Genomic DNA, 25,831 nt, shown 5'->3' on the forward strand with positions numbered 1-25,831 from the left:
TGCATTCCTATCATAAAGACCTCAGACCTCAGCCCTTTACTTACTTGTCTGCTCTCCATAGTTGGCAGAAAACAGTACAGAGATGGTGCGGATGCCTTCATTGGTGCCTGTAGTCTCGTGAAAGTACAAACTCTGCCAACGTGGACCACTTAGTGCCGCCTGCATGTTGTTGTAAGGATGTAGTAATGAATAAATGAGACGCTTAAGTAGATGAAGGTTAACGCCCACACGTCACTCTCCACTCAAGAAACTGTCTTTACCCTACTGTAAACATGTTTGAAAATGTGATTTGAATGTAACAGTCGTTGAATATAATTGAATCATCTGCTATTAAAGAAAACATTACATTAAATCATTAGGTTTTTATGGATAATAATCGAAAGTAGATGCAGCTCAAGAAAAGCTGTAACAGAACTCCTGACAGATTGAACATGGGCTCTGCACAAAAGCCATCATTATAGGCTGTCCTTGCTGGGTCACAAATGTCACTAGTTTCCTGCTTTCCAGCAAATTTACTGCTGCTTCCCTCACTCGAGACCTTTCGCTTCTCTTTCAAAAGCTTTTCCATTCAGCTCCATAATACTTTATCAATCCCAGAAGGGAAATTAAACTGTTCCAGTAAAAAGTCTGCATTGAGTCACTGTGGAAGGGTATACTTATGTTGTAGGAGGTTATACGAGGTTGTTAACTAGTGTCCACCTAAGACAGGGACTGTTTTTTTGAAAACTCATATGTATGTACTGAACTTTGCTGACACAGCGCATTTCATTATGTGGCACAATTTACAAGGTCAGTTGCTCAATTTATGGGCATTTTTCACATACTGCATACTACATTTGGGCAAAACCAGTACATACTGGTAGAATGAAAAAGGCAGAAACCTTTTAAGTACGGTCAAAATACAAGAGAGCAGCATTCAGATGAACTGCTGGAACACTGGCGTAGCTACAACGCTGGCGCTGGGAGAATGGAGCTTATGGACTGAGCGGGAGTAATCAGTCGCAGATGTGGGTAAACAGCCGCTGAAGCAGACGAGCAGTCAGGGAACGTGGAGCAGGAGCAGGTGGGTCTGCTGGAACAAGACGGGATGTGGATGAAATTAGAGAAAGGAAAGAAATCGTGCCTCGGGTAGCGGTCCAGGATGTCACCACGCTGACTCAAAAATCCATATGTCTTTTGTGGAAAAACGTATCAACATCTCTGTATGATATGTTTAAACCACAAGGTGACTATTGGAACTGAAGCCGAATGGATTTAGATTACCAGGAATAAAGACTTGAGAGATGATCCAAGATTCGGTAGATTTAATTACCGGTAATCATTTGCATGCGAATGGGTCAAAACGGACATTCAGCGTCTCGATGCAGGAATGACCCAGAATAAGAGATGCATAGTGATTTTGTACACCACAAAATGATGACTAAATACTACGATTCTGATAAACAGGTCATTGTGACACCAGAGCTAATCTTTCAAGAAAACAATATTAGTTTGCACACTCTGTACCCAGGCCAAGACTAATATTTCCATCACAATGTTTAATAGTCAGTACTAGACTTTTGGAGAGAGTGAATCTTGTTTTGTAACAGCAGATGGCGGGATCCAGTAAAAACTTCGATCCTGTCATCGTCACCAGTCCATCTGTCTGTTTAAGAAATCATCTCAATTGTGATTACATGTGTCAGGAATAAGGTGCAGCAGTTACGGGCAGATGCAGAGGGATATCCATCCCACAATGCCACTCGGCCTGGGTGTGTTGTCAGCACATTATTGTCTTGTTTGTACTCATGTAATTATCAAAGCTCGTACTTATTTAACCATGAGTGTTGTTATTCAGTTGTCACAGGATGGCTGGAAATGAGCAAAAACAACAACAATAACAAGCTCTGATTTAATGGGGGCCCACTCTGCTCCGCTTTCCCAGTAACAAAGAAAATAACAAAATAAAAATTTAAAAAGCCAGACTGACAGGCTGTTTCTGCAGCTCATGTTTAGTTAATGGGAGTAAATGTTGCGGCTTCTCATGACTAATACTAAATGAGTTTGCTTTTCATGAGGTCTTGTGCTCTGCAGGCGTCACAGCAGAAGGCCTGTTCTGGTGCACCCTGGAAACATTTACGCAGCTCACAAACACATGTTGTGTCACTAATACAAACAGACCAGGATGGAGATTTGCTGTGTTTGGTGCTTTTTAAGAACCACAGCCAGCGCACAGCATTATAAGCTGGCGTTATCAAAGAAGCCGTTTACCCTCGCTTTGACAGGATGGCTGTTAGATTGTCACACTGGGTTATTTTGTTTTCCGAGCACCATTATTACAGCTGTCGAACGCTTCCGTGTCTGGCCCATGTTGGCAATCACTCAACAAAGTCCAGCCACCCTTAATCCTGTCTGAACCCTCCGAAAAGATAAAAATAAAAAAACCTGAGTGATCGTTAGAGACAAACAGGAAATTAAATTTTTCTTAGCAGGACATACCTTGGTCTTTTTTTTTTTGTTCGGTCTTTTTTATGAAGGAAAAAAAGGGGATATTTGTGCCAAGAAATGTTGCCTCTTGTTTTGTCAGTTCCAGCTATTGTGAGAGTATTGTCAAGAGAAAGAAAGCAGTGGAAGAAAACAACACAACTCTTAGACTTGTGCTTCTCCTTCTCTCTTGTTATGAGTCTGCCAGGTACATGGCGGAGCTTATGATGGGTCCAAATTGCAATCATTTCAGGTGAACATGAGTCACAACTTTTCCCACCAGAGTGTTTGACTAATGAAAAGTCTACGGCTGAACTATAAGGCATTTGAAGCCTTTAGGCACTAAGATGCTGATGTTTAACAGGAGTTATGTTTACGATGCCCAGATTTAGTTTTCTGTGGTGATGGGAGATGGCTTGTATCTGTCGCAGCTTGAACATGTCTCACGTTAACTCTATTATTAAAACTGTTACGAAAGTCACACTTCTCTTGGTTTAGTGTTAAGCCTCGAAACGCTAATGAAACCCAGTTCCATAGAAGCATTGTGTTAAGAATAAGGAGTGTAGAAACTGTGCCTAAGCATCTTCTCAACATGCCTGCTCACCTTCCTAGAAAAAAGGAGTCTCAATGCAGGTGGACTGTTCTGCTGGTTCTAACAATGCAGGATTTGTTTATTCACCACTGTAAAATGTTCTGCTTGAACTTCTTATCGATAATCTTTTAATAGAAGCAGCTCAGCTGAAAGAGTCACTGCCGACAGTTCTGCTGCTGCTTCAGCTCTTTTCTCTCCAAACTTTGTCCGCTCTGGATTAAAGTAATGCTACTATAATTGCACTATTTTCTTTCTTGCCTTTTTTCTGTTTTTCTTCTTCTTTTTACTGATTGAGGAATAAACTTTGGTGAGATTTAACTGAACGTTCAGTGAATGAACCTGGTCTTGACGTTAAAGGTCACTGATGTATTCTGTGAGGTATTGAATCCTTGTCAGAGACTCTGGTGTTTGGGCTATCTACACCTAAATTACTTTGTGTTTTATCTCCTCATCAGAACGAATACACCGTAAATGTATGCATTTTGTAAATGCGTGCATTAGGTAACAATATTTCTTTGAACAGCTGTGTTAAATAATTTTTTCTGTTTTTTTTTTCTCTCTCTCTGCTGCCTTGCTGAGATACAGGTTGATATATAGTACAATAAAGCAAATTCAGCAAGGGGAGAAAGTTAGACTAACAGATTTTATTTTTTTGTTGCATTTTTTCATTTAAGAACCATCACATAGTTTTTGTTAAACCTGCTTTTTCAGTTTGATTCACAGCAAATATTAGGGTTAAAGGTGCAATATGAAATATGAAGTCATACTCCACACTCCAATCAGAATGGGGGCAGAATAGCTGCAGAAAGTGAGTTGGTCCACCTTCACGTAGGAAACAGGAAAACACACAGTCCCTCCTATCATCCATATCATCAGTCTTTTTTATGGGGTGGAAGTCTGCGGTCCTTCATACCTTGGGCAAAACATTGTGGATTATAAAATTGAGTTTGAATGCTTTTCAGAGGCCTGTTAAAGTCTCATCTCAGTAATCACAATTCATCTGCCCAGCCGATCGCCACTCCATAGGCTACTTGCTCATGAACTTTAAATTGCCAAATTAATAGTTAGTTAGCAGAACCCAAATTAAGAAACTACTCACAGGTCCATAGGAAAACGAAAAACACCGTTAAAATCACCAAAGTAGGGATATGATAATCTTATAACATTACGCTCGCCGGCCGCCTGACGTTAATTTCACATGTTCGCTGTTCGCTGTCTGCGCTGGTGGCTGTCTGCGCTGGGGGGGCATTGCTGCCTTGGTCCTCCGTCGCTGGGCGGGGGCCGCATGCCCCTTTGTCGGTGGGTCTCCGTGACCTTTGGGGTGTCCGCCGGGGTGGCCCCGGGGGGGGGGGGCTGGGTCCGGGGGTCGGGCCTCCCCTGGCCGGGGGGTGCACGGGCGGGCGCGGCGGCGGGGTGGGGTCATTCTCAGGTGTCTATGTCTTATGTCGTCAGTATGAATGGAGGGATGTTGGGCCATTTCCCCCTCCGCCTGGGGGCGCCCTTGGAGGTACGGTGGGGCCCTGGCCCGGCTTGGAGGGCCGGCCCCCGTCGACTTGGATGGCCGGTGGGGGAGCATGGGCGTCTTTCCAGGGCCGGCTCCACTGGCCCTGCCTCCTGGCGTCGGCCTCCGCTCCCCCTCCTGCCCCCCTACACGATTCATATGCACACAGGCGAAGGGGCGGGGGGTCCGGGGCATAGGGGACATTGTCCCACGTAGCCCGGTACTCCCCGCCTCACGGTTTTAATAACACTGTAGACACTGCACATTCAACATTTAATAAATACATTTAACAAGGATGCTTAGTTTTGGAGGGTGGGATCAGATTTCCAGTGCTCGACGTGTGCCCCCGTGTGTTCTTGCTTCCTGGTTTAGCAGTGGATGTCACCCCCCCACCCCCACCCCTCTCCCCCCCCCCCCAAAAAAAAACAACAAAAAAACTCACTGGGTTTGTATGTGTATGCGTATATTAAATATAGTAACAATGCACATATATATGCCTTAGGTTTTTACCAGCATGGTATCAACCATTAGGATGTCATCATTAGCGAGGCCTTCTATGGATCAAGTTTCATCAGTCAACTAAGCTAAGCTTTGAAATGTTTTCTGCTTTCTGTCTGAAGCAGCACTTGGACTATAAGCTATCAATATATTTTACATGGCTATTGCTGACATGACTCGACATCTAATTTTAGTGCTACTCTAGCAGATCTGACCTGTGAATGACAGACAAATAGGTAACTTGACTGGTTTACTTACCAATTTAAAAGAAATGCTGTGCATGTTTTGTCTCCAACCAGGGAACGCACTGCCGGTACTTTCTCTGGTTTTATTACTATTTTCATCTGCTCTTTTTTTGCTTCTGAACAAGGCTTTTTTTCCCTGGTAGCAACGTTCCCTTCCAGAGAGCTTCACCTGTCCTTGCTGTTTCTGTGAACCTATCCTAAAAGGGCAACTTGGGGTCGGTACCTACATGACTGTTGACAAGTACGCCCACAAACCGTGCGACTTCTTTGTGTCATCATGTTTTACTGAGGCCGCTATGTTGCTCGCTACCGCCACGCATGGCAGATACTGGTATTACGATACTGGACAGAGCGAAGCTAGGTATTTAGCACACTAACTCCTGTAGGGTTTCTTCCCTCCTAAAGGGGAGTTTTTCTTGCCACTGTTTGGATTAAGGTTTTTCTCCCAGTAGTGGAGTTTTTTACCTGCCAGTGCTTATGTAATAATTGCTCGGGGATCGTGTTCTGGGTCTCTGAAAAGCTCCTAGAAACAATTTCTGTTGTAATAGACGCTATATAAAAAAAAAATTAATTAACCTACAATCATTAAATCTTTCATTTTGTTTTTAGTGTATTTTTCTAAAGACTAAAGCTTTACTGATGCTGTGAATGTTATAGTTATGACATTAAAGACCATTTGTGGCAGGAGTCTGTGTTAATCCATTAAATGCCTCTGTAATTACAGTTTAGGTTCGTAGTCCTGTCATATGGTGCTGAGCCAGTGACTACAACGTGCATGTTTCCTTCTTAGTTGGTTTCGGATCATTGAATTAAACATGAGGTAGTCCGGCTGCTCTAACCACACTTGTAATTGGATACATCACACAGAAACGCAAATGGCAGCAGTGAATTATCCAATAATTTGTTACACTCAACACCAAGATCTGGCATAATGCCATTTCACACCAACTGAAAATGGGGTAATTAGGTCAAGGACTCCCTAAAGAATGAGGGGAGACTCACTTTTCAACTTAACTAGCAAGCTGAACTTAAAATGCACTGTTTGTCCTCTAGTATTCCACTCGAGAGGTTGTACTTATTAGCCTTCATTACCATTCACTAGAGCTCCAAAAACTACTTATGTAGACACAGAAGCATTTCTGTGTATTCACGTACTTTTAGCTTGGGTTTATGTTGTATACATTTATATTGACACAGAATACAGTAGTAAATAAGCCGATGATAAAAAAAATAAAAACAGCATTTTGTTGTGCTAGCTTAACATTATTTTTTAGGGTTTTGTGAAATGAACACCGGGTGAAAGCCATGTGTTACCGTACTGCTGATGTTTGCATTAATGTTTGCTTGAATGTCTCTCAGACTCAACACTTTATGTTGGTCGCCACTTACAAACCTTTTATGCAATCCCTCTTGGAAAATCTAACCAGAAATGGTAAAGTTCTGTTAAGCTCTGTCGCTGGTTTTGTGTCCAAAATAAAAAAAAAAAATAAAAATAAAAAACAACAACAAAAAAACCCAGTTGAGAATAACTCAACATGCAACATGCTACATTATAATTACTTTGTATACTGACAATTACGGTAATGAAAGCTGAAGCAGCTGGTACAGCTGTATACAGCAATTAATCTCTTTGGCTGTCATCCTAAGGCATTCCAATAAGGAATTGTCTTGCATCGCTCAGTGAGTTGGAAAAACATATTGCTCGTGGTTTATTCCATACAATCAGGGGGTTAGAAAGCTCTGCAGCATGCAGAATACATCAAAATAGAAGCCCATTCAGCTGCATCATAACTTTGTAAAATGCTGACTGGGTCAGAAAATGTCTGCAGCCATGAAATACAAAAGATTATCATGCTGTTGTGTTGCGTCTTTTTTATGTATGAGAAACATTTTTTCCTTATTACTTGCGTTAGATAGCATAAAAGTGTGGGACTCAGCAACAGTTTACTTATTATGATCAGACTCATGAGCTTCTACCGCTGGAACGCTACCAACTTTCAGCTTTAGTATTTTTGAGAATCCAATCCAGCAATGCAGTGGGCCTGGTTTATAAAAATAGTGAAGTGTATTGGAGGGAAAAAAATATTAACAATCTTTTTTGCCCTTGTTACTACCTTCCAAGGTGGAGCAGAAGGGTATGCCATTAAGTCTTTGTGTATTTCAAAAGTAAATATATTTGTTTTGTTTCTGGCCCAGAAAACCAACTGGATCTACTGAGCCACGATGCTCCAAACTTCCCATCACTAAGAACACATTTCTTTGGAGGCATGATGGAAACCAAAGCGAAACACTTTGATTTACTGGGATTAAAAAAGATGTTGACCCTTGCTGCATAGTTGGAAATTTTCAAATGAGTCACGAAGCTTACGTCTTGCTCTTAAGGATGCACTCTGCCTGGAGAGTGTGACAGTACAAAGAAATCAGCACTCTATGGTGTCGTAGAGTGCCAACATTAGAAAAAAACTCGCTGAAAGTGTTCTTAGGACCCTGAAAACAGAGTATGTTCTGCATGCAACAAATATAAAAGCATGTTAACCTGATCTTTTGTTGCCATCCATGTATTTGTGTGTTGTTGTCTTTCTTTTATGTCTGCTTCTGATCTAACACGTTTGTTTAATAATTGTTTTAACTAACCAGAAGAATGCCAACGCAAAAGGGCATGTAGCATCACCTCGAGCGCAGAGTCGAGCGCACCTAACGCAATAATTCGATTCTCTTCCTGCGCATGTGGACTCGGATTTCTCAAAACCTCCAGCTAAATCCTTAGCTTGATTGTTGCCAATAGCTCGATTTAGATGTGCATGTAACCTCACTGAGTGTAGATTATTCAGAAATCACAGAAAGGCATAAAATGGCCTTTTTATTTTAGCTGATATGAAATAAACATGGTGGAGTAGAAAGTACAACACAATATTTAGAGTGCAGTGTAAAAGGGTGAATGGGGCTTGTAGTGTTCCGTGCTTTAAGATGGTCAACAAGACCAGAAGAGCACTATATAATTACAGCACATTTACCATAAAACCTTCCTCTACTAGAGAGCTTCCATATTACAGTGAAAACTTAAGATTTCCTTTACAGTTCATTATGCTTAAATGATTATTGACACACTATATTTCATGACCTTTCAACTCTCTTCCCAATATAGTTTGCAGGAAACCTCATAAGTCATGACTGTGTTGCACAAGGTCTCAGTCACACTCGAACAACCATCAAGACTGTTTTCAGTTGTGGTTCTGCTAAAGTGAAATGAAGTACCAAATGTTAGCAGACCAGGATGTTGTTCTCTCTTTAAAAATCTCCCACAAACTTATCTCTTCATTATCTCACAGTACACGAGAGCTTGTCTTTCCACCCCTTCTGTTAATTGTGTTGTGTTAAAGACACCAGTGGCGGCGCTTACAGACCAGCAGTTGTTTACCAGCTTTTGTGTCTTCCAGCGGCTGTACCACCCATGGCTTTTTGGCCCACGAAGAAGCAAAAAGTCTTGACAAAAAGGATCTGCCCTTCTCCTTTTACACCAGACATCATAGCCAAACATAACCCAATCTATTTGGACATACCCAGCATAATTGCAGCTGTAACTTAATAATAATAGTTTGTTTTCTTTGTTAACTCTCATGCATCCTGCAACAGTTACAGGTCAATCTTTAATTTCTTAATCGGTGTGGTTTTAATGCAATCTGTGCCTGTGTTTTTACGTTCATGAGCCGAGCCCATCTTGTGCAACTTTGACAACTTCTATTTAGCTGCATCGTCATGGATCACTGACTTTGCATGATTTGGTCATGACGACTCACATGCAGCAAAACTGTCCTTCCTTCTGTTGTTGTCTTGCCATCTGTGCTTTGTGAACTAGTGTGTGAGACAGTGCGCCAGCTGTCACGGGTTGTTCTCGATGATGGCGCACCATTGTGGTGTCTGTCAGCCATCGGGAAAAGATGACTGTCTATTAGCCCTAACTTCCTGTATGATCTCCATGCACCGTACGTGCTGCACACCAGCAAGACAAAATCAGTAGATACCACATCTAAATCCAGTTGTATTAATGTGAAAGCAAGGAGAGTTTGCCTGCACGTTTTTTTTTTTTTTGCAATAAGTATATTAGAGGAGCCTCATGGAAAAATAATGAGATCATCTGACATTAGGGAACATCATCTGGTAACCATTTATACCTACAGCATGTAGTCCATCCATTATGTGCCAACCATCCTCACTGTGTCGAGATGATTAACTAGGTTGCTGAAAACTTCGACAGTCTGTTGGCACCAGAGATGTCAAGTCTGTTAAACATTAATGTCTGCACAAAGTTTTATGGCAATCTATCCATGAGCAGTTAAGGTAGGCCTGGATTGAATTGTGGACAAAGTAACATCCCATTCATTAAGCTAGTCCACCAGTGTTTCTAAAATAAAATGTGGTCCGTGTGGGCGGACTGGGAATCTTCTCTAGCTGGTGACCTTATCATACTACTCTATAGTTTGGAGATTTGCTGTCCGTCAATATCAGCTTTTGTAAGTGGGTACTCTCAAGTGTCTTAATGAAAAGGTTTGAAAGATATTGAAAACTGGAAAAGCTTTTGGTGTGTTGATAAACTGAGTGACTGAAGAGTCTACAAAGGCCAATTTCACTGTTGATACAAGGTGTAACAGACATTACTCCAATTTTTTGTGCTAATGTTGTCTTGTTCGCTTTCTCTGCAGAAGAATCTGACATTGAAGCCTCAGGAGGGCAGGGACAACCAGGCCGGACCCCTCAGCAAGAAAAAGCCTCCCAGAGTCCCCAATGGCCTGAGCCTTGAGCACTGCAAGAACAATTTCCACCACCACCGGTCATCAGACCAGGAGAACAACCCCCGCCTGGTGCACACCCAGGGCAAGAGGAAGAAGAAACACCTGAACAAGAAACACAGGATGGTGAGTCAATTATACTTTTCTTCTACTCTATTACAGCACAGTGGGGGGAAAGTATGCGGGATGGAAGGTGAGGCCTCTTGGTCAGTGGTCCCGACTTTACAGCGCCTCTTTAAGCTGGTCTGTGTTTCTCATTCACCTTTTCATCTCTCAAATGTGGCTTTTATCCCACACTGATGAGCGCATCAGTGGCAATGTGGGCCTTTTTGTGTTTTTCCTGGGAACAAAATGAGTTGCTGAATCTTCTAACAAAGTTTTTTACAAAGGTCAGATTTGTTTCTGCAATATTGATCTTGCTTCGTACAACATTTGTGCTTTCATGATCAAATCATTGTGGATTGTATGACTGAATCTCTAATATAATCTTTACAGCTTTATATACAAATATTTAGATGAATATTTTGTTGACTGATGACGTTACGCTCTTAGTTGAACTGGTTGGTTTCACAGACAAAAAAACAGGTGTACTGCGTAATAAAAAATGCATTTATTAATCGTTATAAAGGATGCAGCTTCTTTTATTGCAACATTTAAAGTCTGTATTAATGTGCTTGTTTGTACATATTTGTTAATCAGCCAGGTCGGTTTGAATGGTGGAAAAATCATGTATTCAGCAACTTTCTTTTCTTCTTCTTCACTGGACCAAAACACATACATGGGATATCAAAAGTAAATGCACTTTGATGAAGCCTTTATAAAAAACGAGTTAAGTGCAACTGAAAATGTTTCATCGGGGTGTCATGGAGCTGCCAGCCATAATTTTCTGCTTGTGTTTCCCTCCAATTTTAAATTCAGTAAGATTGGACTCATGCTTGTCTAGCAAAACTGCAACAGTTCACATTTATATTTAGTCTTTAATCGGATGCTTTTAAGTGACTTACAAGGAAGGAGCAGCATCGTAGCCTCAGTACAGTGAGAAACTCTGACAGTTAAATGATGAATCTATTTAAATGCATTTGAATGAGAGACACGTGTATAAAAGTGCAGAGTGAGTGAACATTAGGCTTGTTAGGAGAAGATGTGTTTACAGAAGAGAGAGGTCTTGAAGGTCAGAAAGGACGGCCCTTCTCTGATAGCATTTGGTGGCTCATTACACCATGGTGGAACCACAAAATGAGAACAGTCTGGGTTGAAATTGCCTTGTGTGAGGATGGCAGTGTGAGTTGATGTTACTGAAAGGAAGCTTGGTCAATAAGGTGCATCCGTCTCTATGAGTGAGGTTAGACAGCTGGATCCAGTCCCTGAAGTGACCCGGTATTGCTCAGCAAGCATTACTGATATGAACTTGATTCGGGACAGCCATGAGTAGCCACCAATTAGTTTACATCAGTATGATAACATAACGTGTTATTTGTGTTTTTAGCAGTTGAGTTTATCGTATTCCACCCTTTGTTTCTTTGAGAGTTAGTCCATACAACATTTTGTTACTGTTTTCACAAAGTGTGATACCAAATGAAATATAAAATGAGAAAAGACAACCATGACTCCAGGATGGCCAGACAGAAACAGAAAACAAAAGAAACCAGCACAGGATATCATGTCCATGCATTTTTTTTATTAAGCTTTATTCCCTCCCACAAGGGGAAATTAGTCCTTCGCTTTTAACCCATCACTAGTTAGACTAGGAACAGTGGACTCCCAGTGGGCACCGCTGCCCGGGAGCAGTTAGGGTTAAGGGCCTTTGTCAGGGGCCCAAAGTGTTTCACATCAGTTGCAATACCGGGACTTGAACCTGCGTCCTGGCTTGGGTCTGGATGATCCTCCAACCACTACGACTCCTCCAATACACTATAAAAACATAGAGATACCCACTTCATTTTAGTTTAATAGGCTTTTATTTGTATAGCAACAATTCTATCCCGTGTACACAATGTCACCTCTGCAAGAAGCATGCTCAGACTGGAGGCAATCACTGTAATTAGCCAACGCTGAATGAGTCACTGTCATTAACAGACAGTGTAAACGTCGTTTGTTTTAATTATCAATACTGCTTAAATTTTTTTTTATTAATCACCGGCCTTTCTCAGAACTCACTATAGATATAGTGCTTAGTAGTATTTGGAATTGATTTTGTGGACTCCTGGCAGGTGGGGAATCGAATGATGTGCTCTCATAGACAACACATTTCTGCACTCACAGAAATAACCACACACTCAAGCTAATAAGAATTGCATGCACTTGGTGCTTTTCCATTAGTGGGGCTTCAGAAACATGTTGCTCTAAGTACATTTGTGAAGATGGAGATTACAGGTAAAAGGATAGATGGACCGACGAGGAGGTTATGGCCTTGTTAGTGTATTTCGCCCAATGAAGAGGTCCAGTGGGGTTTTTCCTTTAATCTCAACCACTTCCTGTTGAATGATTAAAAAGAAAACAAAAACGCAAGAAACATTCCTGTCCCATCCATGTTTACGTGTCTTTTCTTCTTTCTTTTTTTTGACATTCATCTTTTTTTGATTATGCTCATGGCCATTTGTGAATAGCAAAATAATGCACGCCACTGCCATCGCCCGGTCAGCAGTGTCATTTGTCCAGTCAATGGTTCTTGTGTGGTGGTGCAGTGTAATGGAGAACGAAGGGCTGAAGGGGCTGAGAAGGGAGGCGGTCCTGTTTGAGATTCCCATCTGGCGGTTTTACCCTGAACCCCCGCTAATGGAAATAGACCTACTATCTGATACCTGAACATGACGTCTATTATCCCACTAATGATGCAGTTGCCACTTGTAAGTTAAGTTAGTTTGCAGGTATCACATCAAGGTTTTTATTAGCACCGCTCACTTCTTTGCAGAGCTACTTTATTCCAATTAACATCTATTCTTATCGTAAAGGCAAGCTATGTAGCATTACCCTTTGAGACCAAATGGGGGCAGTATATCGAGAGTAAGTGTAACATACCCACTGGCCTTGCCATTCCAGTAGGCATTCTCCATGCTCACTACAGTGAGTCTAGACCGATGCAGCTGTGCAACAGCTAGCATTATAACCTTGGCATAAATATTAGCATACGTTAGCAGCAATTGTTTAGGCTGCTTACCCATCTGGAAGAAGTTCTGTGGTATGGCGTGTTCTGTCTGCATCTCTGCATTTCTGCACAGGATTCCCTCCTTCAAGATGATGTCAGCCCATTCTTTGTTCTTTCATTGGCTGGAGATTGAATGACAATTCTGTCACCAACTCCACATTAACATGTACAAAAATGTACTGAATACTGTGATTTAAATTAGTCTGTAGTGGGAGGAAGTGGTATAACAATGAATGCTGGACTGCACCCGCTCAGCCCCACGCTGTCCATGTGTTTAATATGGCATCAAAACGCCTATTTTTGTTGATTAAACTCATACATTTTTTGTTCTTTTTTTTTTTTTTTTATATTTTAAAACTTCAACCCGGGACGAGGTGCCATCACGGTAGCTCTGGTTGTCTAGATGGCATTGTTAGCAGATTAGCAAATTGATATGCAAGATCAACATATATTTGCAAATACAGCTGTCCACGTCTAGGCTTTCATGTGCAAACACATTCACCACAGCCTCACCCACTCTTCCCCACCTCCTTAACCTTTTCACCCACGTGTTTGCTGATACACAAATATTACCACAGCGTATGCTGCAGAAGCCTTCACGCACCTCACAGGTGGCTGTGTCTGGATAACAACTGCACTAATGAGTGAAATGTAAGCCTTTTCAGTTTGTCACTAGTGGCAGCTCCATAATTTGCAGATTCAGTAAATACCCAAAGTGATTTTAATGATTCTGTGACAGAGGTTTTGGATAATCTAATGTGTTGGTTTGATGTGCTGCTGAAGGCCAGACAGTTAGGCAATTATCTTTCTGAAAAATAGTTTTTTCTTTGTTCCGTTCGGGATGCAAATTGACCTGTCAATGTTAATGCTCAATAACAACGTAATCAGTCACACATTATGACATATGCATAATTGAAAAGATCATCATCTGCACCCGACGCCACCCCGTTTTTGTCCTCTTTGAAGCGAAACGAGCTCCACAGTTATCTAGTGGAACTATTATCTTTCCCTTGGCTTCACTATAAATACATGTTGAGGTACTGTCCTCGCTCAAGGTTATATTCTAAATGTCAGAGGGCTGTTTCAAGGTTTAATTCTCGATTTAAAAATGCTGCCCTAGCGAGAGAGAGTGCCTGTTATCAGTACCTATTAACTCTGGCTTTAAGCACAATGAAGGAGAAAGGGAAGTGTTTTCCTCTTTTCTGTTCCACTCCCAGCTGAGCTCACAGACTGTAGCAACTGTTTTTGGTCTTTGGCTCTGACCTGGCGTTCTCAACTCAAACATATTGTATGCTCAAGGGGGGCAAATGGAGAAAAGTTTATACATGACATGCTGCATCACTGCGCAAAGGGAGAGAAAAAGCTTCCATGAAGATACAAACCCAATTCCAAAATAATTTAGACACTGTAAAATGTAAATGAAATTTGCGAATCTCATATTTTATTCCCAATGGAGCATATCAGATGCTGAAACTGAAACATTTTGGCATTTCTTGGAAAGATTAGCCCTTTCTGAAATTGATGGCAGTGACATGTTGGAACGGGGGCAACAATGGGCTGGAGAAGTAATTGGCACACATCAGGAACAACTGGAGGTATATTTGACAACTAAATGGGTTAACTGGCAACAGGTCGGTAACATGGCTCGGTATAAAAGCAGCGTTTGGGCAGAAGTCCACCAATCTTCAACCAAGTTTCCAAATTGTGGAGCATATTCAGGAAAATCTTGCTCAACATAAAATTGCAAATACTTTGAAGATGCCACCATGTACAGTATATAATAAAATCAAGAGGTTCAGAGAATCAGAAGGAACAAGGCTAAAGGTCAAAACTGGATGCTCGTGATCTTCAGGCTCTCAGGCAGCATAATTCCTACTGGAAATCACTGCATGGGCTCGGAAACACTTCCAGAGTTCATCTTGCAATCCACATATGCAGCTCACAACTCTATCATGCAAAGAATAAGTCATATGTGAATACAATCCAGAAACACTGGGTAAATGCTCTGTTGGTTGGTTCTGTAGTGGAATGAATCAACACCTGAAATTATTTAAAAACCCTGCACGCTGTGTCTGGCAGACTACAGATGAGAGGGACGATCCAGCTGGTTATTAGCGGTGCGTCTCTGATGGTATGGGGTTGCATTGGTGCCTATGACGTAGGCAGCTTCCACATCTGGAAAGGCGCCATCAATCCTGAAAAGGAACAAGGTTTTAAAACAACATATGTTCCAAACGACGTCTCTTTCAGTGAAGGTGTTGCATATTTCAGCAAGACAATCCTGAACCACATACTGCATCCATCACAACAGAATGACATCCCTGGAGAAGCGTCCAGGTGCTGAACCGACTGCCTGCAGTCCAGATCTTTCACCAACAGAACACTTGTTTAATTGTATAATGTATACATGTATAATATAATTTCCTCTCCTAAAACTCCAGCAGCTGGTCTCCTCAAGTCCCAGTGGTTTACGGAAAGTAATTTAAACGGGATGCTACACGATGGTAAACATCCCCCTGTTCCAAATTACTTGAGATGTATTGGTGCCATCATATTCAAAATCAGCTAATATCTCCCATGAAATTGCCAAATGTGTAAGTTTCAAATTTTATCGGGCTAATGAGATTTGCAAATCATTGTATTCTGTTTGTGTTTACATTTTACTCAATGTCCTCTATTACAGACATTTTTCAGAATTGTGGTTGTACATGAGAGCCGGTAGTGAGCCATAAATTATATGAACCTCCAGCTCCTCTTCCGCTTTATTATGTACTTTTTGTTTTCCTGTTGGTGTTCTTTATTTTGAGTGTTTTTCTTATGTCAAATAGAGTTACTGATCCTGTTTTGGTGCTGTTTTATGAAGCTTAAAATATGGATTTAATCGCAGGCGTTAAATGTCAAGGAATATTAAATTCACCCATAAGCACAGTGTTTTTACTGTAATTATGCTCTCAGTTATAATGGGTGCTCCATAGTTGAAAAGTGTTTTGTAAATGTAGTAATGCCTTTAAAAATGTGAGGGAGTTCAATGGAGTATTGGAATAGTCATAAATAACGGTTTAGCACTTTGGGTGTAATAGATTCACTAAAAAAAACAGTAGTTTTAATCTGTTTTCAGAATGTAAAAACACATCACTTCACAGCCTCAGCAGGCAACAAGATGAAGTAGAAAGACAAAAAAATCACCACACTTAGTCCATCGTTTGGCTTGAAGTAGTTGAATTACCTATTATGTTGGTAATCTCAGAGTGAGCAAGGATAAACTCATAACTAGCTGACGTGTTCAGGCTGCATAAATACGAAGGTGGTCTGCTGGAACATATTTATTTGTTTCTGAAAACAGACGAATTGGCCCAGAAATAATGACATCCTTAACCATTCATCAAAAGAATAATATAGTTATTCTTTTGATAGACATTACAACCTCCCCTCCACTCGGATGAAAAGTTTCATCCGAGTGGAATATTCCACCTGCTGGGCCTCAAGACCCCGATTTTTTTCCCAGATTATGTGAAGTTTCCGGTTCCCTGGAATTGTCCAACAGTTCTCCGGCACCTTTACGTATGTGCTGGAGCATTTATTTTCGTCTGATAAAGCTCAGTTCTGCTCTCTGATGTTGAAGTGGAGGCCTGCGGTGTTGTTCAGCAGCTCTGCTGAACAGAATGGCATGCTGGGAGGCCCATCTGCTCTCTGAGTGATGAGACAAGAAGTGTGTGTGTGGGGGGGGGGTGTGAGTGAGGAGGGCTTAGGTTGGACTTCCCCCCTCTGACCGGGAACATCTCAGTCCAACCACCTGCCTGTCTGTCAGTCTGTTGGTCTGTCTGGCTATTTGTCTGTCTTGTTTGTCAGGCGCTCAGGATCAGCGATTGATTTTGGGGTGGAATGAGGGTGTTTTAGTTTTTCCAAAGAAATGAGACTGAGACACTTTATTCATTCCCATAAACTCACATTGTTCTTGTGGCAGCTTCAGGGGAAAGGCCATCTTACATTTAAATATATAGTTCCTGTTTCACTCACCTTCACGTCCTCGTCGGCTGCTGTGCTGCTCTTTGTTCTCTCTGTCTGTCACTGACGAGGTGTACTTGTTAACATTTGCAGGGAATCTCAGTTCTCACCATCTTGATGGTGCATCACGGTGCCTTTAGTGTGAAGCGACGACACAAGGCAGCAAAAGTAACCTCCTGAGCGGTCCTCCACAGTTCTGGGTAATGAAACACAAATGTGCCAATAGGTTGTCAAATGTAAATTGATACCTTTTACTATTCCCAAATGGTGCAGTAGTTATTCATGCTAGTTAACTTTCACTATTTGGAACTTTAATAGACTTGTAAAAACCGTTTAATATAATAATGTTAGTGGACCGATACCATTCCTTAAATGAAACAATCACATTCTTGTGTCCACTAAGACTTGATGGTTTGGGAATACGGTTCTCTAGATTTTCCTTGTCTTCCTAAATCGTGTTCCACCACAAAGGAAATTAAAGAAAGAACGAAAAAACATTGTTTCAGAAGCCTCCGAGCAGTGTCTCATCCTGGGGTTTGAGGTCGCTTCCTTTGAGGTTTTAACCAGGTCAGCCAGCCAACCAGGGGGTTCCAGCCTCTGGCCTCCGACTCTGAAACTTTTCACTGAGCGGACACTCAGTCCACCTGCCGTGAAGCAGAGGCCCTGCCCCGGGCCTGTCAGAGGACATCCCATCACTCAGCAACAGCTTCCTACTGAGGCTGAACGCTTCAACCTGCTGGTACCCACATGTGATATGCCTAAAAGCACAAATAGCAGATCTCCTTGGTTGGTTTATTTGTATTTGTCTGTGTGTGTATGTGTGCATGTATTCTGTGTGTAAATATTTGGACTGAAGCCCTGATTGTGTCAGTACGGGGGCAAGCTTTCATGCCTGTCAGTCTGCAGTCAAAATGGAATGTAATGTTCAGCTCTTTCAGCCTTGCGGGTCACCCTTAATAGGCTTATCCTTTAAGCCAATTAGAGATACAAAGAAAAGCAATGTCCTGATTGTCAGATAAGATGCTAAAGCCATTCTGCTGGTGGCCTCGGCTGCAGGGATGATAGCTGTCAACGTCGCAATGCTGCTTTGCACAGTACTGGTACTGGATCAAATCAAATCCAATCAGATCATGATGGCTTGTTATGTGCTTTGTGTCTTTGCTGCACAAACTGAACATTTTCATGTCCTCATCTCATCTCATGTCTCATGTCTTCATCTCCAACCACAAATCAGAATTCATGAGTTTACTTTTTTTGTGCAGAATGAACATAATAGATTTAAGACACTCTGAGGAAGGCGGGAGAACCGCCGAAAACTGTCAGACTGAAGGTAAGAAGTCAGAACTTTGTCTGAAAAAAAGACACCATAAGATATAATAGATTTATGTTTTTTTTCGTCAACATCATGTCATTTGTCAGTCAAAGTCCACTTTGGCGTTTCATGCCTGCAACCCTTTCCTCTAAAAGTTGGTAAGTGGGCAATTTAAGTGGTGTATTAGGTGTATTTTTGGTACCAAAACATTCTCCACGAAAGACAGTCTTTATGGACCCAAGATGGAAATGCATAATGGTCAGTCTGTTAGTAAAAAAGAAGTCCCTGTAATGGCAAAGGGATAAAACCTAAACTACAAAGGGTTGTATCAGTGACTACGGTCAGGGTTATTTTCACTTCTGTGATGGTAGGATTGATGCAGAATAATACACCGAGGTGTTAGAGCAACAGCTGCTCAAGACCACATCTAAATCTTTTTTTACAAAACAATACAAAACCACATTCTGCTCAAATCATAAAGACATGGCTGAGGAAGAAGAGGGTTCGGGGACCGGACAGACTGCAGTCCTGTCCACGTGGTCTTGGATATCCTGAAGGTTTTGTGAGAAGAAAGTGACAAAGGTAACAAAAATTCCTGTGGTTAAAAAAAAAAGGTTAAATCTTACTTTCTCAACATATTTTGGACTATATTACAAACCTGACATCAAACATTGATGGTTTTTCACATCAGTAAAGAAAATTAAAGGTGAATATTATTTTTTTTTTCTCATTTCCTATTTAATTCAGTTCAATTGGGATTTATTCCTATAGCATCAATTACAATAGAAATGGTATTTATGTGCCTTTTAGAGACCCAGAACTTGACTCCCAAGCAAAAATTAATATTGATTTATACATAAAAAGACATGAAACAGGTCAAATGTTACAACAAAACAAGGGCATTTCCAAAGTTTAGCAGAGACATCAGCGATGCTAGATGGTTAACTTTGAACTCTTACGATAAAGAATTTGGCTTCCATTTAATTAAAACATTCATTCAGAAACAAAAAATGACTGCAAAACATCCGGCCTTTGAAGGAAATGTAAGGCTTTTCTTAACGTAAACCAGATACCGACATTAAAAACCTGTCCAAACATCTGTCACGTCTTCTGAAGTTTCTTGGTCCTGTCTCCGTTCAGTTGGACGGGGAGATGATCTCGCTCCACATTTGTCACCATGCTCAACATCTTAACATGTTCAGATGACTTCCTCGTGTTACAGTGCCAACATATCGTCATTGTCCATTACTTAGAAAGTCTTTGCACATCTTTTCCCGATGACCTTTTTGCTGATATTCTGCCTACCTACAAGACCAAGAGATGATGGTTCTGTTTGATACGTCTAAGCCAGGACATGTATAAAAAAAAGTTTGTGTTGTTTTTTTTCTTCACTCAATTCATGCTTGCTCAGCTTTAAAAACTGTTTTCTTTTAAAGTGTCCCTTCATTGAAGGAGGACAGTGAAGAGGAGGATGTGGGGTTGGACTAGCTTCTTACATGACCTGGAGTCATTTCATAGCAGTCATGCAGTGAAATCTGCTGTTCAGAGAGAGACTACGTCTGCTCTCCAACCTGATGCTGGCTCTCACTCCTGACAGGCATCGCGATCACTTCATGAAAAATTTAGTGGTTGTACTTAAAGTGTCAGCCACTTAAAGCCTCTCAGCTGTCAGTCAGCACTGGGCAGTGAGTTGTAAGTGTTTGAAGTTTTTATCCTGGCTGTCTAGCCTCTGTCACAGGCAGCACAGCACAGCTGTCAAATTCCCATCTAATCCAGCCTGCAACCATTTACAACCTATATGAAAGTGACAGAAGTATATCTTGATGGCTTTTTTCTTCCTCCTCTTCATGTCTCCCGAAAGGAACATAACATAAAGTATTATGTGTTACGAGTGTTTAATCTCTTCTTACTGTGAAATCTGTCACTTTTGTAAAACCACATAATTAAAATATAAATAATTCTTGAGGAATGAGCTCTGCTCCCATCTGTGTGTGTTGATAAGAGGCATATATATGGATCTATCTATCCAGCCGAAGCGGAAACAGAGGGGGGGCTCTGTTTCCGCACATAATCTACAAACCAGATTCGGTTGAAGTTGGGAAATTGTGTAAAATGTAAATAAAAACAAAATAAAATGATTTGACAATCCTTTTCAACCCATATTCAATTGAATACACTACACAGACAACATGTTTAATGCTCAAACTCATAAACTTTATTTTATTTTTCAAATAATAATTAACTTAGAATTTCATGGCTGCAACATGTGCAGTAGAAGTTGGGAAAGGGCATGTTTACCACTTTGTTACATCACCTTTCCTTTTAATAACACTCAATAAACGTTTTGGAAGAGAGGAGACTAATTCTCTTAGCTTCTCATGTGGAATTCTTTCCCATTCTTGCTTGATGAACCGCTTCAGTTGTTCAACAGTCCGGGGTCTTCTCTGTGGTATTTTACGCTTCATAATGCGCCACACATTTTCAATGGGAGACAGGTCTGGACTGCAAGCGGGCCAGGGGAGAACCTGGACTCTTTTACTTCCAAGCCACGCTGTTGTAACACGTGCAGAATGTGGCTTGGCATTGTCTTGCTGAAATAAGCAGTCCATGAAAAAGACGTGGCTTGGATGGCAGCATATGTTGCTCCAAGATCTGTATGTAGTTTTCAGCATTTATGTTGCCTTCACAGAAATGTAAGTCACCCATGCCATGGGAACTAATGCACCCACATACCATCACAGATGCTGCTTTTGAACTTTGCGTTAACAGTCCGGATGGTTCTGCTTCCTCTTTGGTCTGGAGGACACGACGTCCAGTGTTTCCAAAAACAATTTGAAAAGTGGACTCATCAGACCACAAAACACTTTTCCATTGTGCATCAGTCCATTTGACATGAGCTCGGGCCCAGATAACCCGGCGGCATTTCTGGATGTTGTTCATAAACGGCTTTTGCTTTGCATGGTAGAGTTTTAACCCGCACTTACTGATGTAGTGACGAACTGTATTTACTGACAGTGGTTTTCTGAAGTTTTCCTGAGCCCATTTGGTGATATCCTTTACGCACTCATGTGGGTTTTTAAGGCAGTGCCGTCTGAGGGATCGAAGGTCACGGTCATTCAGTCTTGGTTTCCGCCCGTGGCGCTTACGTGCAGTGATTTCACCAGATTCTCTGAACCTTTTGATGATATTATGGACCGTAGATGTTGAAATCCCTAAATTCCTTTCAATTTTGCTTTGAGAAATGTTGTTCTTAAACTGTTCAACTATTTTCTCACGCAGTTGTGGACAAAGTGGTGACCCTCGCCCCATCCTTGCTTGTGAATGACTGAGCATGTTTGGAGATGCTCCTTTTATACCCAATCATGGTACCCACCTGTTCCCAATTAGCCTGATCACATGTGGGATGTTCCAAATAGGTGTTTGATGAGCTTTTCTCAGCTTTCTCAGTTTTTTTTGCCACCTTTCCCAACTTCTACTGGACGTGTTGCAGCCATGAAATTCAAGTTAATTATTATTTGGCAAAAAACAATTAAGTTTATCAGTTTGAACATTAAATATGTTGTCTTTGTAGTGTATTCAATTGAATATAGGTTGAGAAGGATTTTCAAATCGTTGTATTTTGTTTTTATTTACATTTTACGCAATTTCCCAACTTCAACCGAATCCGGTTTGTAATAAGACGAACCCTATTTACAGCCTCAAACACCCGCATTTTAACTATTAAATGCTACTGTATTTATTTACTATACAATCTGATTATAAGTGCTCTCCAAGACCAGAACCATGACATCTGCATATTTAGGATTCCCACCAGAGGCTTTCTTTTTTTTCTGATCTCGAGACCGCCTCTTCTGTTGTACACAAGTCGTGTGTTGACTCTAAAGTCAAGATAAAAACATCTGTTTTCAGTATGCTGCTACACATGTTACGTTCACATTTGGATCATCGACTAAATCTTGATTTTCTCAGCCAAAACATTTAGTTTTTATCATGTCCATCAATATATCTGTCAGTATCTCTCAGTTACGCAGATTATGATCACAGACAGTTGCTTTTTTTTATTAGGCAGATCCTAACTGTGGTGTGCTGGGGAAATGTAACACCAGGCTGCAGCTCTACGGGACTTTAGGATGTGGGGCAAAATATCAGCATCACAAAATATCATTGCCCTTCTTTGTGGAACACAAGAATTGATTTTCTATGTCAGAAAATATTTCCATGAATTCCATAAAACGCTGTAAACAGATTTCCCTGCTCCCGGCAGCACCGCAGGCGGTGGGGATTTATTTCATTTTGAGCGTCATTCTATTATGTTCTCTTAGCATTTGCTTGATTAGCAGTAACTGCTAAATATATTACTTCATGCTCTTTCTAAATTTTTTCAGTTATATGTTTAAGGTCCAGGGTTTTTAAAGAACTCTTTTGTAGCACTTCAGCACAAATATATTTACAGCACATTTATAAGGATGTACATCTTTGGAGTTGACTTCCTAAGAATCTCAAAGTAAACTCAATCAGCACTATAACAGTATGAGGTGGCGTTATAAGTGAGTTACCAGGCTAAACTGTTGAAGGAACAGGTAATCTGATTACATATGAAGGGCAGCTGCATTTTCTCAAGACCAGAACGATTTTACTTCAAGCAGTAGTGTGGTGTTTGTGTTAGCATATATTTTCATGTTTTTGCTTGAACCCTGAGTCATCCTGATGTTTTATATAAAGGAGGATTTTCATGACATTTTTTCGCAAAACAAAAGTGACAATTCTGAAATTGCAACATGGTACCACTGGGAGAGGGGGAAGTGGTGTTCCCGCTGAATGGTGTTTTGAGAATAAAGAGAAATAATGTCCTGCGAGATTTCTGTTTAAGGGCGTAACTCTCTCCTAGAATATCACCCTGTGGGACTTCTCTTCAAAACAAAGACGAGGATCTCGACTTCTAAGAAGATGGGCATCTTTAGTGCCAGACAAATGATTGAGACTGTGATTGCCACTGTTACGAAAATAGACAACAGAAGATGAAGGCAGGGGATAATCATTCAGATGGCCATACGTCACATCCAGGGATGCCAGTGGTGCAAAAGTGAAAAAAGTGTTTCCTAACACTTGCATGCCAAGCTGAAGTATCGTGACATCCTGAAACCAACTCCTGAAAGTGTAAAAAGGTTTTTGTAATATTCGACCGAGTTAACAAATTTGAACTGTTTCCATTACAGGTTTCTAGTTGCGTTATTTAGGTTTTGCACAATTCTAGTGGTAATGGAAAGAGAGAATTGCATTTTTTGTGGTAAGCTCACGAGTTCAAGTGTCATCAGCCAAGAACCTGAACCTGAATTGATTGCATTGATCAGAGCTGAAACTTAGATCCTCTCTAACATTGGGGAGAATGTGAGTTTGGATGAAAGTACTCTAAAAATATACAGGAGAAATGTAAAGACATTCAGGTAATCCAACAGCCACATAAAACGGGTAGCAGTAAATGTGGAAAATGATTTGCAGTAGTGCACGCCATTAAAATCAGTTTAGTACTGAGGGGTAACAAAGTAGCCACCTGTGAAATGGCTGTAATCTAACCCCATTGAGCAAAGGCTTGTTTCTGCCCCTGGCAGGATCTGATTGTCGCCTGACTAAAGGTGAACCCATAAATGAATCACCTGGGATGGTCATTCAGCTTTCTGTGAGCATATGTGAAGCTCCATAAGTTTCCAGATACAAAAGGAAAATGATACCATATGTATTAGGGATGTCCCGATTAGGTTTTTTTGGCCCCAATCCGAATTCCGAGTCATTTGATTTTGAGTATCTGCCGATACAGAGTCCCGATCCGATACTTTCGTAACACATTAAAAAGATGATCAAATGCAAAACAAACAGATCCAGGTTGTCCCTCATTTTTATTTTATTCTTATTTTATCATTTAGCACTTAAACAGTTTTCTTTGAGGTAGCTTGAACAATCAAGTAATAATATTGCAACTATTAACTAGTAAAAAGAGTGAAAATTTAAACATAAATTCGAATTAAATAAAAACAGCCGCTCAACTTAAAATGCCCAGAAGGCATGTAAACAAATAAGCAAATAAAAGTGCAACAGTGTCAGTAATGGCCAGTAATGTGCTTTTTAGACTGTACTCTTATTTCTTACTGTCCTTTTCTGGCTTAAAGAAGAAAATGTTTGTGTGAAGTAACTTATAATCTTCCTCTCGGGTTGTCCATCACGCTGCCCTCGTGCATGCGAAGTTGGCAAGAATGCCCGACGCAGCCTGTGGCATTTTTCTGAACACTCAGTTCAGGAAGATGACACAGACGCCAGCTTTGTTTGGTTTTTAATCACTGTTGTAATTTAACTTTTATTTTTTTACGTCCGCTGTAACACCGCTGTGCGCATACGCAGGTCACCACGAACAAACAACTTTATTGAACTCACTTTACGTGACACAGCCCACACCCGCACCAACCTCAACCATAGCTTTCTTCATATTAGCAGCGTTGTCGCACAAAATTACGTGGAACTGTTGCTTGCTGATACACCGGTTGTTTAACATTTTTTCCATCATCTGTTTGATGCATTGGTCAAAATAATGAGATAAAAATACATATCCGATCCCTGATCGGGATGCAATGTCCGATTTCGATCAAGTCTGAAACAATGTGATCGGGCCCAATTTCCGATCACGTGATCGGATCGGGACATCCCTAATATGTATCCATGTCCATATCCAGGTTTACTGAACAATTTGTTTCTTCCGCTGGATTTTGGGAAGGTGAAAGATGGTTTCATGGATACTTGAGTCCCACAGCTGGATTTGTTATGACCCTTTGCCTTTGAAATAATTATGGCCAACAACCAGCGTAAAATATCTCACCTCTCCTGATAACTATCCACAACTGGACTACCAGAAAGTCAGGCTCAGCTTGTGAGCAGACCGGCGTACGTGATTGGATGCAATAGAATGTGCCTGTGGGTAGAGCTGGTGAAAATTCACTTAACAAAATGGCTTTGCTTGGTGGCTCATTTCTGTGGTTACCATTGGGTCTCATAACAATCTGCGCCAGTGTAGCTTTTTGCAGAACTCTTACCTTAAATTTTTTTCCCCAGGTTGTCATGACAGATAAACCTCGATGTGAACAATTCAGTCCTGTGTGCACAACATAATGGATCACAAGAGATATAGGCACACTTAAAACAAGCACACACACCAGCTCACTCACATATGCACATTTACTCAGCCCTTCAGTATACAATACACTTTAATAAGGTGTATAATTCCTTAAACCCTCTTC

General features: G+C 41.0%; 1 protein-coding gene across 7 annotated transcripts in view; it reads left to right on the plus strand.

Moving 5' to 3' along the window:
- auts2a (activator of transcription and developmental regulator AUTS2 a) overlaps positions 1 to 25,831 on the plus strand; it is a 352,954-nt gene that overhangs the window by 79,272 nt on the left and 247,851 nt on the right. For 6 of the 7 annotated variants that reach the window (XM_061740173.1, XM_061740172.1, XM_061740176.1 and 3 more), the window contains exon 3: positions 10,000 to 10,212. In XM_061740173.1, the coding sequence (XP_061596157.1) occupies positions 10,000 to 10,212 (213 nt within the window). The remainder of the gene's footprint in view (positions 1 to 9,999; positions 10,213 to 25,831) is intronic. The other variant, XM_061740175.1, reaches the window with a different exon arrangement.

This window comes from Cololabis saira, chromosome 14 (assembly GCF_033807715.1).
Source record: "Cololabis saira isolate AMF1-May2022 chromosome 14, fColSai1.1, whole genome shotgun sequence".
Classification (NCBI taxonomy): Eukaryota; Metazoa; Chordata; class Actinopteri; order Beloniformes; family Belonidae; genus Cololabis; species Cololabis saira.